We start from the raw sequence: 12,698 nt of genomic DNA, 5'->3' as shown, positions 1-12,698 counted from the left end.
CCTGGTAACTCTGGCTTCTCGGTCTCGGGGATCTTGCTTGGCTTTCCTGGGGCTGCAGAGGCGGTTTTGATGCACGTCTCCGCCATCGCAAATGCAGCAACACAATCCAGGGGCCGGGGCACCGCACTGGGAGTCGGAAGCCCTGGTGGTAATTCCCAGCTGTGCCACTGACCTGCAGCGCTCTGTGCCTCAGTGTCCCCAGCTGTAAAACGGGCGCAAAGATACTGACTCTTCTTTGTAAAGGGCTTTGAGCTGTGGGGATGGCAGACTGCCCCATAAGCACTACGTATTGTTGTTGGGTTTTTATTCTATTACACAATTAAACATTTTGTCTTTTTAGAGAAAAAACTGGGATTTTCCCTTTAGCTCCAGTGTTGTAACCGGAGGGCCCAAGGTGATCTGGCTCATGGTAGCTTGCCTGATATTTAATTTTTTTCTTCTTTTTCCCCTGATTCCTGCCCCTGTCCAAAATAACGGTTTAGCTGGATTTTCAGCAGCAAGTACAAGGTCCATAAGCAAACAGGAAGTCCGGGACACCCAGCAAGTCTGTATGTTTCAGGCTTGCATGTGGCTAGATGTGAGAGAGAATGTGTATGACAAGGAGAAGAGGGACAGATCAGAAACAAAAACATGAATCAGTTCTAATATTAGCTCTTGTACCGCGCTGCTAACGTGTCTTGCAAATACGGACCGATATTATTAACCCCATTGTACTGATGGGGAAACTGAGGCCTAGAGAGGGGAAGGGCCAATCCCTAGGTCACCCAGCGGGTCACTGGGAGATCTGGGACTAGAACCCAGCTCTGCTTGATTCACCCGCTCTGACTGGAGAAGAAGCAGACCTGATCCCCTGGGACTGGAAGTGCTGCTCTGTGGCTAAAATCCGTTGCATTTTCTAAGCGAGGAAACACTTCTATTTTTTAAAGAAGGCAAAGTCAGGGGGTTAAACTTCCAGACAGGCACAGCTGTTAATGGGCCCTTTTCACTGTCGGGAGGCACAGACTGGCCCTGTGGTCCCTTCACTGGGAATTGGGTGCCCTGTCCTCTAACCTATAGAGTTTCTGAAGCGCCAGTGCCCATAGTCTCTCGGGGCCACGTGCTGTAAGTGCCCAGAAGTGGACACTGGTGCCACCCCCTGTTGAGAGGTTGCTGCTTCTCCGCTGCGTTAGCAAGCTGTCCCCCTGAGCGCCTCTTGCTTTGAAACGCCTCTGCCTGGAGTAGCCATAAGAGCCCTTCCCCCTTCTCCAGACATCAAGCACCTCGAAGCGTGTCACTCACGCAAGCGCCGTATGGGGTGGGTGCATGTTGTCACGCCCGCTTTACAGATGGGGAAACTGAGGCACAGCTGATGAGCCTGTCAGGGAGTGATGATCCTTGACGTGTTCCTTGGGTCCTGAGCCCTCCTGCAGAGGCAACATGCCCTGTGGCGCGGTGTGCGTGCCAGGGGAGCACCCTGCTCATGAACCACCCCCTCAGGCTGGCATTGATTAGTTCGGGGGTGGGGTGGGGAGGGGAGGTGTCTGGATCAAGACCCTTGAGGATGGAGAACTGGGGGGAATATCACTGGAGCCCAAATACCAAACGAAACTGAACTCCTCTGAATCTCCATAGTGACGCCGCTTGGGGGGGAGTTCTGCACAGCGCTCTCTGGCTGCCGGCGCGCCGAGGACGGGGCCTAGTGTCTGTCTGTCCATGTCTGGTGCAGACACCCGGGAGTTCCCTGGCCAGCAGTCTCCAGCTGGGAACGAACGGGCAGCTCCTCAGACCCCCTGCCGACCACGGCTTGGTCACGCGACCCCGTCTGGGCCTGTGCAGGCCGGCTGGAGCGGTGGCAGGCCACGGATTACGGTCGCTCTGTGTCTCGTTTCCGAGCCGCCCATTAGAATGTGAATGAGTCTCCGGGCGGCTTAGGGGAGACAATGCACAAACTGGGCCCCGCCGGCAGCTGGATTTCTTAGCCTGTCTCTCGAAGGCGCCGGGGCTTTGTGCCTCGCTGGAGCCGGGAGAGGGAGGGCTCTGCAAGGAGCTGGGCACGCAGATGTCTGGCGACGCTGCCTGCAGGATGGAGCCTGAGGATCCGGCCCCCTCCGCGCCCCCCGAGGACCTCCCTGGGCTTTATGTGAAGAAGCGAGTGGAGCGGGCAAGTGGCGACCCCCTGGGCTGCCCTGTGGATGCCTGGGGCGGGGGGCGCTGGGGAGGGAGCGGGGGGTGCCCTGTGCCCTTGCAGAGGGATGCTAGGAGGGAACCCTGGGGCGGGAGGGTATTGCCTGGGGAGCTGAATGCCATTACCAGCCGCGGCTGCAAGAACGGACTCGCCGAGCCCATCCCGGGGTTGTGGCCCGCAGGCCGGCCTGTTACAGGCCTTGCCCAAGGCAGCAGAGCCGTGCCAGGCAGTGCCCTATGGGGGCAGGGGCGGGGGGGGGGGCTCTTCCCTTTGAAAACGGGAGTAGAAACGAGAGAATTTGGGAGGTTCTTTCCCTCCCTCCCTAGAGCCCAGGAGAGGGGGCCCTGCTCTGCCTTGCTGCCCTCCAGGCTAGAGAGAGTTGGGGATCCCCCCGCTCTTCCTTCTGGCCTGGAGGAGCCCCCTCCAATAGCCGGATAGACCCAGGGTGCTGAATGAGCTGCCCTCAGTCCAGACCCCTGGGCCCATTGGGTCAGCCGGGGGGCCAGGATTGGAGAGTGCTGGCCGGGAGAGCCAACCCAGTCCCCTCTCTGTGGGACAGGCCGGCTAGAGGCCTGTCCTGCTGGGTGGTGGGACCCGGCTGAGCTGGGGGTGGGAGCTGGTTGCTGTGCAGCGGGGAGGATTTTGCTCCGTGCCCAGCCCCACGGAGGCAGCCGCTGGCTTGCTGTTCTGGCCGCCGACCGCCACCGCGGGGGTTGCAATAAGCTTTGGCTTTTCGCCGTCGGGCACCTGGCTCGAAACCCGCTTCCAGCCCCCGAGGGATGATTTTGGGAGCCCTCTTTGTGCTGGCTGAGTTGACACCTTAACCCTAGTGGGTGGTTTGGCCACCACCACCCAAGGGGCAGTTTTAGCTCTAGAAGCCTCAAGAGTTCAGTAGGTGCTGCAGGGTTGTGGGGCACCGGCTGAGCTGAGGGGGGATCCCAGGGCTGGGATACTGGGGGGAAGAGGGGGCAGCAGAGCGGGATTGTGGGGCACTGGCTGAGCTGAGGGGGGATCCCAGGGCTGGGATACCGGGGGGAGGAGGGGGAGCAGAGCAGGGTTGTGGGGCACCGGCTGAGCTGAGGGGGGATCCCAGGGCTGGGATATCGGGGGGAGGAGGGGGCAGCAGAGCAGGGTTGTGGGGCACCGGCTGAGCTGAGGGGGGATCCCAGGGCTGGGATACCGGGGGGAGGAGGGGGCAGCAGAGCAGGGTTGTGGGGCACCGGCTGAGCTGAGGGGGGATCCCAGGGCTGGGATACCGGGGGGAGGAGGGGGAGCAGAGCAGGGTTGTGGGGCACTGGCTGAGCTGAGGGGGGATCCCAGGGCTGGGATACCGGGGGGTGGGGGAGCAGAGCAGGGTTGTGGGGCACTGGCTGAGCTGAGGGGGGATCCCAGGGCTGGGATACCGGGGGGTGGGGGAGCAGAGCAGGGTTGTGGGGCACCGGCTGAGCTGTGTGTGGAACGTGTAGGACTGGAAATATCAGAGGGGGCTGCAGGTGACGACTGAAGCATCTTGCCAGAGCCGTATGGGGGGAGCCCAGGACTGCACCAGCCTGGCAGAGCCGCACGTGCGAAGCTGGCGCAGGCTCTGTCGAATCAGCTGTTGGTACCTGACTTAAAACGCACCAAATCAGTCTGCTGCCCATTTAAAAACGAATCCAGCTGGATTCCCCTGGGTGACTAAACGCCAGTGGTTGGGCTCTTTGCACCTGGCCTGAGGAGCTCGTGGAGATGGCAGCTCTCTGCGCTTGGCTCTCCCGGGGCTGGGCTGGGGATGATTAAATTCTGCTGCGCAACCAAATTAGCCAAACTCTCCTCCCCCAGCTTTTCTTCAGGCTGGCCCCACCCTCTGCCCCCGTCTCTTCCTTCTCTCCCCCTTTCCTGGGGTTCTCCATCGCTCCTTCTCCCTGCAGCTCGGCTGGACCGTTCCTGGGGAGATCTGGTGCTTCCCCTCCCTGCTGTGTGTGCGGTTGTGGGCACTGGGCTGGTGTCTGTGCTTGGGGCGGGCCTGGCTCCTCCGGGGCGGGGGGGTCTGTGCTCATGCTGTCTGTTTTCTGTCTCTCCACCTGCCTCCCCGCCACAGCTAGAGGAGAGCTTGCGCCTGAGGGGGCCGGACCCGGTGACCAATGCTGACGTGGGTATCCTGCAGCGGAAGGCTGTTGCTGTCTGGAAAGGCATGAACCCCGTACAGCAGATGGGTAGCGAGGGCATCCCTGTGGCCCTGGGTGCCTCAAAATACTCAACACCTCCCCACTCCCCCTGGCCAGTTGGGGTGCACGGCTCACCACGCTGCCGAACCCCTCTCTGATGGGAGTAACTGACGAGGGGCTTGGATCAGCTGCCTCCTGTGAATGTCCCACTTGACATCCCTGCAAAGGCAGGATTCTCCTCCCCATGATGGAGCAGGAGCCAAACCCGTGACCCACAGAGTTCTACAGAACGGGATGGCTTGTGTCAAGTTAACACCCACTCTGGCCCTGGGAGGAGCTAATCCAAACCCTGCTGAACTCGCTGGAAAGGCTCCCATTGATTTCAGCATGGATCAGGCCCTGAGTTCCTAGAGACGCTGCTCAGAGATGGTCTGTCCTCTGACTGACTGGATAGGAGCGAGACCCCCCCCCCGTCTCCTGAGCCCCTGTGCCCCTCGTGAGACACAGCTGAGCCTCAAATGTGTTAGCTCGTAAATCACACCTTAGGGTTCCCAGCTCCCTCCGCCTCGTCAGATCAGCCTGGCCCCGTTTTTACGTTCATGGAAGGAACCAAACCCCGACCCAGCACGGGCTTGTGTGTCACATCCCCAGGGAAAGCTCTGTGGTTTACGAGTCCTGTCACTGTTGCTTTATACTAGGAATCCCCATTGGAGGTTGGATGGCTCCTGGGTGGGAGCTCCCTGACTGAGGTCTGTGTGCATGTACGGGAGAGACTTTTATCTTGCGCAGCAAATAAATGAACGAACAGCTCCCTAAATAGATGATCTAGTTTTTTCTGCCTTTGTTAGAAGATGTGACAGGTATTTTTAATGCTTGTTAACATGGCGTAAAGTCCCCAGAAGTTACTTTTCTCATTGGTCAGCCAGTCCCACGTCATCTTGTGCTTACCCCAAGGGTCTGTGCCCAGCAGTGGGAACTGGTGTTACTGGTGCGTCCTCTCTCCGTTAGCTCGGTAACCTTCCCTCCCAGCCCAGTGCAGACAGGTGGAGTCTTGTTCACTCCAGCCTGGTTTCTGACTCGTGTCATGTAATAACGCAGATGATATTAGACCAGGAGTCTGCCTGCCCGTATCATGCAAGACGTGATGTTGCCCTGGTGCGAATTGCCCTGTGTGCCACTTGCTACAGATTCCAGACCCCTTTCCTAGCCTTTACAAGGGCTGCCCTGAAGGGCCCTCCCACCAGCTTAGCAGCATTGCTGCTGTTTATCCTTTCAGGCTGTGGGAGCCCAGGAGGCTGGCTATGTATAGGTGAGCTTTTTTGCAGTCTTCTTTGCAAGCAAAACATTTAATCTCCAAGTCACTTGGGATCGTAAATTTGCATGCCGGCGTCAGTCTACGCAGAGTTGCTGTCTTTGCTCTCAGAACTCTGTTCGCCTTTTGCTGGGGATCACAGGGCAGTGACTTTTTTCTCACCCAGCCAGGGGTTCGGTGCATGGTTTGCGTTGCTGTGTTCTCACGCATGGGAGGGTTTGCTTTGCACGCCGCGGGGCTCTCTTCTTGTTGACAGCCAGGGAAGAGCATGCCCACTTAGCAGCATGCAGCCCCTGTGGCACCCGGGCTCTGTGCTGTGTACATGGAGTGGTCCCAAGCACTGATCTCGCAATGTCTTTTGCTGCGGAAGCTGGAGCAAGCCATCCGCTGGAGCTGTCGGGGGTTGGGCACCAAGCACGGGGAAGAGATGGAGCTGCGGCGGAGGAACCAAATGGTAAGGAGCTCGGGGTGGCCTGGGATGGCCTCTGTTCCGTTGGCCACAGCGGAGCAGAAGTGGGTCGGGGTTTGGCTCTGTAATACATTGAGTCTCTTCTCTTAGATAAGATGAATGGAAATCAAGGATTTAGAGAGGCTGTGTGGCCTAGTGGATAGGGCATTTGCCTGGGCGTCAGAAGACCTGGGTTCTGCTCCTGATGCTGCCACTAATCTGCCTGTGACACCTTAGGCAAATCATTTTGCCTCTCTGTGCCTCAGTTTCCCCTCCCACCATTTCTGTCTGATCTCTTGAGGCTCAAGAGGCAGAGACTGTACTAACTGTGTGATCAGTGCTTAGCACGACAGGACTCTGATCTCGGCTGGGTTCTCTATTACAGTAGCATCTACAGATAAGAAGGCACTGATATCTCAGACTCCAGCAATAGGTGCATACCTAGCAGCAGGCAGGGGACTGCTTTCAAGGCATGTGGGAGGCTGGAGATGGTGGAGACCCGTCAGTCAGGGTGGCTAACCCGAGCTGCAGCAATAACCTGTTCAAAGTGTCTTTGTCCCTCTGTGCGGAGCAGGCAGGGTGGTGTGAGGTTCGGCTGGGTTTGGGGCATCAGAATGTGATGTGACTCGGAGAGGCCTCTGCTGCAGAGAAACAATATTTATCCCTGGCCCCAGTGGGCACCCCAAAGCTCGCGCCCGTGGCAGAGGGGAGCTGCCAGGATAAATACTCTGGGCCTAAGAGCTTGGTCAGTTGTTGAATGGCTGCTTTGATCTTTCCCGCTTAGCTGGGGAAGGTGAGGCTAGACCGGTCAGTTTCACTTTCCAGGCCTTCTGCTCTAGCTTGAAGGCTGTTGAGTGCGAGATTCCTTCCCGGGTGCTAACAGCTCAGTAACTCTCCTTTGCCTGTGCAGACGGATCAGGGAGGCTCTGCAAAGGCAACCGGAAAGGAAGGGTCCCGGGGCCTTGCTGTGCAAACGTAGCATGTTTTCATTGAAATATATCGCTGCCCCTTTCTGTTCGTATTAGGTTTTTTTTAGCTCCGTGTCTCTGCCTCAGCTGCCGGATATTTACTTCGATTGCAAGTTCTTCAGGGCAGGGGCTGTGTGTGTGGTCTGGGTTTGTGCAGCGCCTGGCACTGGGTGCTGGTCCGTGATGGGCCCGTAGGTGCTATTGCAATGCAAAAAGTACAAATAATGTCCCTTTAACCCTGTCCTGGCAGCAGGTTCCTACAGAGCACGAATTCAAAGACGCTGCGCGCTGTGGCACCCAGGGGAAGCCCTGGGTTCTGTTGGGGGCTAATCCTTCCAAATGGGACATGGGAAAGGGATGGCTCGAGGGGCCAGAGTCCGGTCGTAACGCGTGTCTGCAGTGACCCTTTTCCCCCCTCTCCGGGCTCAGCTGGAGCAGGCCCTGCGCCTGGAGACCGGGGAGCGAGAGCGGGAGTCGCTGGAGAACAAGAGCCTGGCCCAGCAGAACATCGAGCTGCGGCGCCGCCTGGAGGAGGAGCAGGCCGCCTACAAACGCAAGCTCCAGGCCTACCAGGAGGGCCAGCAGCGGCAGGCGCAGCTCGTCCAGAAGCTGCAGGCGAAGGTGAGTGTCCTGCACCGGACAGGCCGGGGTGTGCTGGTGGGAAGGCTCTGGGGAGAGGCTGCACTGCCATCAGGAGGTGTGGCTGCAGCTCGAGCAGGCACAGCACACCTGAGCTAGCTTTGATCTGCCTAGGACTAGCCCAGGTGGCCACGGCTTCGCTGCCGCTGCTACTCGAGCTAGCCATGATCTTGCACTTTGGTTCTCATGTGACATCCTCAGGTCCATACAGACAGTATATAGACCAAGGGTTCTCAAACTGGGGATCGGGACCCCTCAGGGGGTCACGAGGGTATTACACGGGGGGTCGCGAGCTGTCAGTCTCCACCCCAACCCTGCTTCACCTCCAGCATTTATAATGGTGTTAAATATATAAACAAGTGTTTTTAATTGATGGGGGGGTCGCACTGAGAGGCTTGCTGTGTGAAAGGGGTCACCAGGACAAAAGTTTGAGAACCACTGCTATAGCTTGTGTGGATGAGGCGCACCTAACACGGAGAGCTGCATATGCAGCCTGCAATGGTAAATAGGTTGAGAGCCACTGATCTAGTGGGATCCAAGCCAGCTCCGGCATGTCTACACAGGCTGCCCTCACCCCTCCTGATGGCTGTGTAGACGTACCCCGGGAGGCGCGATCTCTGGGACTAGCAGCTAGGGGCTGTCCTCTTGCCGTGGCAGGCACCTAGAGGCTTGTGGGGGGTTGGGGGAGGAATTATCTCTTAGGGTGGCTTGAAGGAAAGGAAGGGGCTGCCTGACCCAGGGCAAGGAACCCTCAGGCTGGTGCAGAGAAGGCCCCATCTGCATTCTCCAAGCTCATCTGCCCGCTCAGCTCTGGCTTGTTTCAGTCCCTCCCCTGCAAGCACTGTTGGGTGTCAGACTCTGAGGACCGTTTAAAACGCGGTTTCTGACTCTGAATAAACCCCTTGAGGGTTGCTTTCCCTGATGGCTCGACTAGCTGTGAGTGGGGCGGGGTCGTTCGGACGCTCTGGAATTTGCCCAGCTGGGGTTTGGAGGCTGCGGATTTCACTGGGTATATACGGCACCCATTCTGGGGGGCAGGGGAGTGGCAGCCAACCCGGCACTGCACAGAATATTTTGGCTAAGGCGGTCTGAGCAAAACGGGCGAAGTGCTCTGGGATCTGTGATGTCCGTGCAGAGCGGGCAGGGCCTGGGCTGGAAGGAAAGGTGCCCCCGGCCCCCAAAGTGGCTGGGGGCTCAGTGCAGCGGCCTCGAGGCGAGTCCGTCCTCCCTGGAGTCCTGGGCTAGTCTCTCCTCAAAGAGCTGCTCCGTCGCTGAGGGCTTTCCAGCGGATGGAGGCTGGTGGGGCATTGCGGGAGGGGGAAGGGCCCTGCTGGACATAGCTGAAGAGTCTCAGCTTATGGGGTAGGGAGACCAGTCTGCCCCCGACCCCGCCCCGCTTGCAGGGACTTGGCGCTTTGAACCTACCAAACTAGCGACTTAGGTGGGGTGGAAAGGGCCTGCCCTGGGGCTCAGCTGATGGTGGTTAGGATTTCAGGAGTGAGGGGCCTTGCGGGGCACTGTGGGTGCGGCAGGGAGGGTGTGGGGGCCGGCCAGCTCTGTGGTTGTGTTTTCCTTGTCCTGCCGTGCGTCCGCGGAGCCGGCTCTGAGCTGCAGCGTTCCCGCAGGTTCTCCAGTACAAGAAGAAGTGTGGGGAGGTGGAACAGCAGCTGCTGGAGAAATCAACGGAGCTGGAGCAGCAGAGACTCACGGTGAGTGTCGCCCTCCTCCCAGTGCCAGCGAAAAGCCCGATGGACCCCACGCCCACTAGTGAAACGGCGTCCCTGGGTGGGTCCTTGTCCGCGGGATTGAACCGGCGACTTCTTGATCTAACAGTAAGAGCAGTGGCTGCCTGAGCCGAAAGGCCCAGCTCCGAGCCAAGCCTGGAACAGCCTCTCTATGGTCCAGCCCCCACTAGCGGGGACGGCGCCGGGCGGCGTGGGGGTGGGATACACCCGCCGTTGTTTTTTGCCCACCCGCCGGGGGTGCCAGCTGGCTCAGGGACTCCGTCACGGCGGGCGGAGCCTCTCTTGTTGCTGCTTGATTGGACCTGCTGGCATGAGCCTGCCCCACTCCTGCTCGGACAGATGGGAGCCCAGGCTGCACCAGCCAGCTCCACAGCTGGTCCGAACTGCCCCCCGGCAGGCCGAGGCCTGACCGACTCGTGGAGGTGGGTCCCGGCAGGGCTGGGTGGTGTTTGGGGGGGCGCTTGCCCCGCGCTGCCCTTCTCCGTCCCATGGCCGAAGGGACGGGCTGGTTCTCCAGGGCCCCCGGCCCCCTGCTAAGCGGCCACCGCCCCCTCCCTCCCCCAGAGCCGGCTGGACATGACGGACTCGCGCCTGCGCCAGGACGAAGAGCACAGCAACGACCTGGAGAACGCGCTCATCCGGCTGGAGGAGGAGCAGCAAAGGTGTGTCGGGGGCGGGGGTTGGAGGGGTCCTGTCCACGGGGCTCCACAGCAGGGGCCCGGGGCCCAGGTGGGTCTGGGCAGCTGCACCCTCGGAGCCCCATGTTTCTGGGCCTCTAGTGCCTGGCTGGGCATCATGCTGGGCTGGCAGAACGAGCGGCACCTTCCGTGGAGCCTGGGCTGTGCCAGGAATCTGCCATTGGAGTCCGGGCGCCTGGCACCGCCTGCACTGAGGCCCAGCATTTCCCTGCAGCCGAGCCACCGGGGCTTGTGAGCCTGTCCAGCTTCCCCGGCTAACCAGGGTCAGGCGGGGTCCATGTTTGGACAGGGGACCTCCTAGGATGGCTGGTTACTGTAGGTAGTGGTGTCGCTGGCTTTTACACACCCACCCACACACCCACCCTAGGATGGCTGGTTATTGTAGGTAGTGGTGTCGCTGGCTTTTACACACCCACCCACACACCCACCCTAGGATGGCTGGTTACTGTAGGTAGTGGTGTCGCTGGCTTTTACACACCCACACCCCCCCCCCCCCACACACACACACACACCCCTCCTAGGATGGCTGGTTACTGTAGGCAGTGGTGTCGCTGGCTTTTACACACACACACACACACACACACACACACACACACACACACACACACCTCCTAGGATGGCTGGTTACTGTAGGCAGTGGTGTCACTGGTTTTTACACACACACCCCTCCTAGGATGGCTGGTTACTGTAGGCAGTGGTGTCGCTGGCTTTTACACACACACACACACACACACACACACACACACACACACACACACACACACCTCCTAGGATGGCTGGTTACTGTAGGCAGTGGTGTCACTGGTTTTTACACACACACCCCTCCTAGGATGGCAGGTTACTGTAGGCAGTGGTGTCGCTGGCTTTTACACACACACACACACACACACCCCTCCTAGGATGGCTGGTTACTGTAGGCAGTGGTGTCACTGGTTTTTACACACACACCCCTCCTAGGATGGCTGGTTACTGTAGGCAGTGGTGTCGCTGGCTTTTATATATACACACACACACACACACACACAGAGTACTGCACTACTAACACCTAGCAGCTGCACTTTGGAAGTGCCGTGTATTTTGCGGCGTGAAGCTGTCCTGAGCACTAGTGCTCGCTATCGGTCCCTGGTGCTTTAGATGAGGCAGGGTGTTAACTCCAGCCTCGCGGCCCAATTCCCTCGCAGGTTATTATGTTGGGCTTCCCCAAATCTCCTCTGCAAATTCGATTGGATGGGCTCTTTTTTTGCTTCCTGTTACGTGCAGCTGCCACGCTGCACCCCAGAGGTGGCTGCCTGGCGGTGGTGGGTGAACGGATCCCTGTAGCTCCCTTATTGACAATGGGCTCAGTTAATGTCTGGAAAGGGCCAGGAGGCGCTTGGCTGGAAGGCGCTCGACTTGGGCAGTGATTGTCGTATTCTGAATGAAGCGTTTGGATCTGTGTTGTTCGGTGTCTCAGAGCTGCGATACCAGGGCCCATCCTCCACATTGGGCCCTTTGCCCCATGCCAGAGTCGGTCCCTTCCCACCTCTGCGTGGGCCCCTCTTTTCCTTCCTGCTCTCTCGGTCGGTGCCGACGCTCTCGCTGTGTCCCCGTCTCCAGGAGCGCCAGTCTGGCCCAGGTCAACGCCATGCTGCGGGAGCAGCTGGACCAGGCCAACGCCGCCAACCAGGCCCTCAGCGAGGACATCCGGAAGCTGACGACCGACTGGACCAAAGCTCGCAACGAGCTGGAGCAGCGGGAGGTGGAGTGGAGGCGAGAGGAGGAGGTTAGGGCCGGAGAGATTCAGTGCGTCATTCTCGTGCATGCCCGTCCCGTGGGCACTGTCCTGCTGGGCACAGACGGATCTGCACACGTGCTGCCGGGGCGGCTCACGCCGGCCCAGAGAGGCAGCGCCTTGGCCGTAGGCTGCGCAGCACGTTGCTGGGAGCCTCCCTTAGCCCAGCTCCTGGAGAGGTGGTTTGTTGTCATGTGTCCCCCCTGCAACTTCCTTTTACCATCAGTGGGAGCCAAGTCTCTCTGCTCTGGGCCTTTCCGTGCCAGCGGTCACTGCGTCACCCCAGAGGTGGCTGCATTTCAGTGGTGCTGCCTGTGCATAGCTGGGTCAAGCCCCTTGTGGGGGGGAGGGGGGTCTCTGCCGCGTGAAAAGCTCTGTATAAACGTAGCTGTTGCGAAGGGTCCTGCCTGGCGCTGCCATTGAGGTCAGCGGCGCCGGCGCCTTCGGGATACCGAGAGCCATGCAGGGTGCAGGGCTTGCTCAGTTGTGGGGCGTTATGGAGGATCAAAGCCAGGTGCTCTGTATCCAGCCAGGCAGCGATGCATCGCTGTGCCCTGTGCTTCCCCCGGGGTGCGCTGGCCAGGCCCTTGGCAGCGCTGGAGGGGGTGTGCCTGGGGAGGGGGGTCCGGCTGTCACTGCTTCTCCTCTTCTCTCCTCTCCCAGTCTTTCAACACCTACTTCAGCAACGAGCACAGCCGGCTGCTGACCCTCTGGAGGCAGGTGGTGGGCTTCCGGCGCCACTTCAGTGAGATGAAGACCATGACCGAGAGGTCAGGAGGGGTGTGGGGCAGGGGGTGTGCCTGGGG

General features: G+C 59.6%; 1 protein-coding gene across 9 annotated transcripts in view; it reads left to right on the top strand.

Annotated features, from left to right (window-relative positions):
- Window positions 1-12,698, top strand: part of CROCC (ciliary rootlet coiled-coil, rootletin) — a 76,469-nt gene that overhangs the window by 21,207 nt on the left and 42,564 nt on the right. For 8 of the 9 annotated variants that reach the window (XM_044996360.1, XM_044996356.1, XM_044996358.1 and 5 more), the window contains 5 exons: window positions 7,469-7,660; window positions 9,304-9,387; window positions 9,988-10,085; window positions 11,718-11,883; window positions 12,556-12,662. In XM_044996360.1, coding sequence (XP_044852295.1) covers window positions 7,469-7,660; window positions 9,304-9,387; window positions 9,988-10,085; window positions 11,718-11,883; window positions 12,556-12,662 — 647 coding nt within the window. Of the gene's footprint in view, window positions 1-3,573; window positions 6,078-7,468; window positions 7,661-9,303; window positions 9,388-9,987; window positions 10,086-11,717; window positions 11,884-12,555; window positions 12,663-12,698 lie in introns of those variants that run through there. The other variant, XM_044996364.1, reaches the window with a different exon arrangement.

Source organism: Mauremys mutica, chromosome 21 (genome assembly GCF_020497125.1).
Source record: "Mauremys mutica isolate MM-2020 ecotype Southern chromosome 21, ASM2049712v1, whole genome shotgun sequence".
In the NCBI taxonomy this organism is placed as follows: Eukaryota; Metazoa; Chordata; order Testudines; family Geoemydidae; genus Mauremys; species Mauremys mutica.
This window is presented reverse-complemented; position numbering and strand designations above follow the sequence as displayed.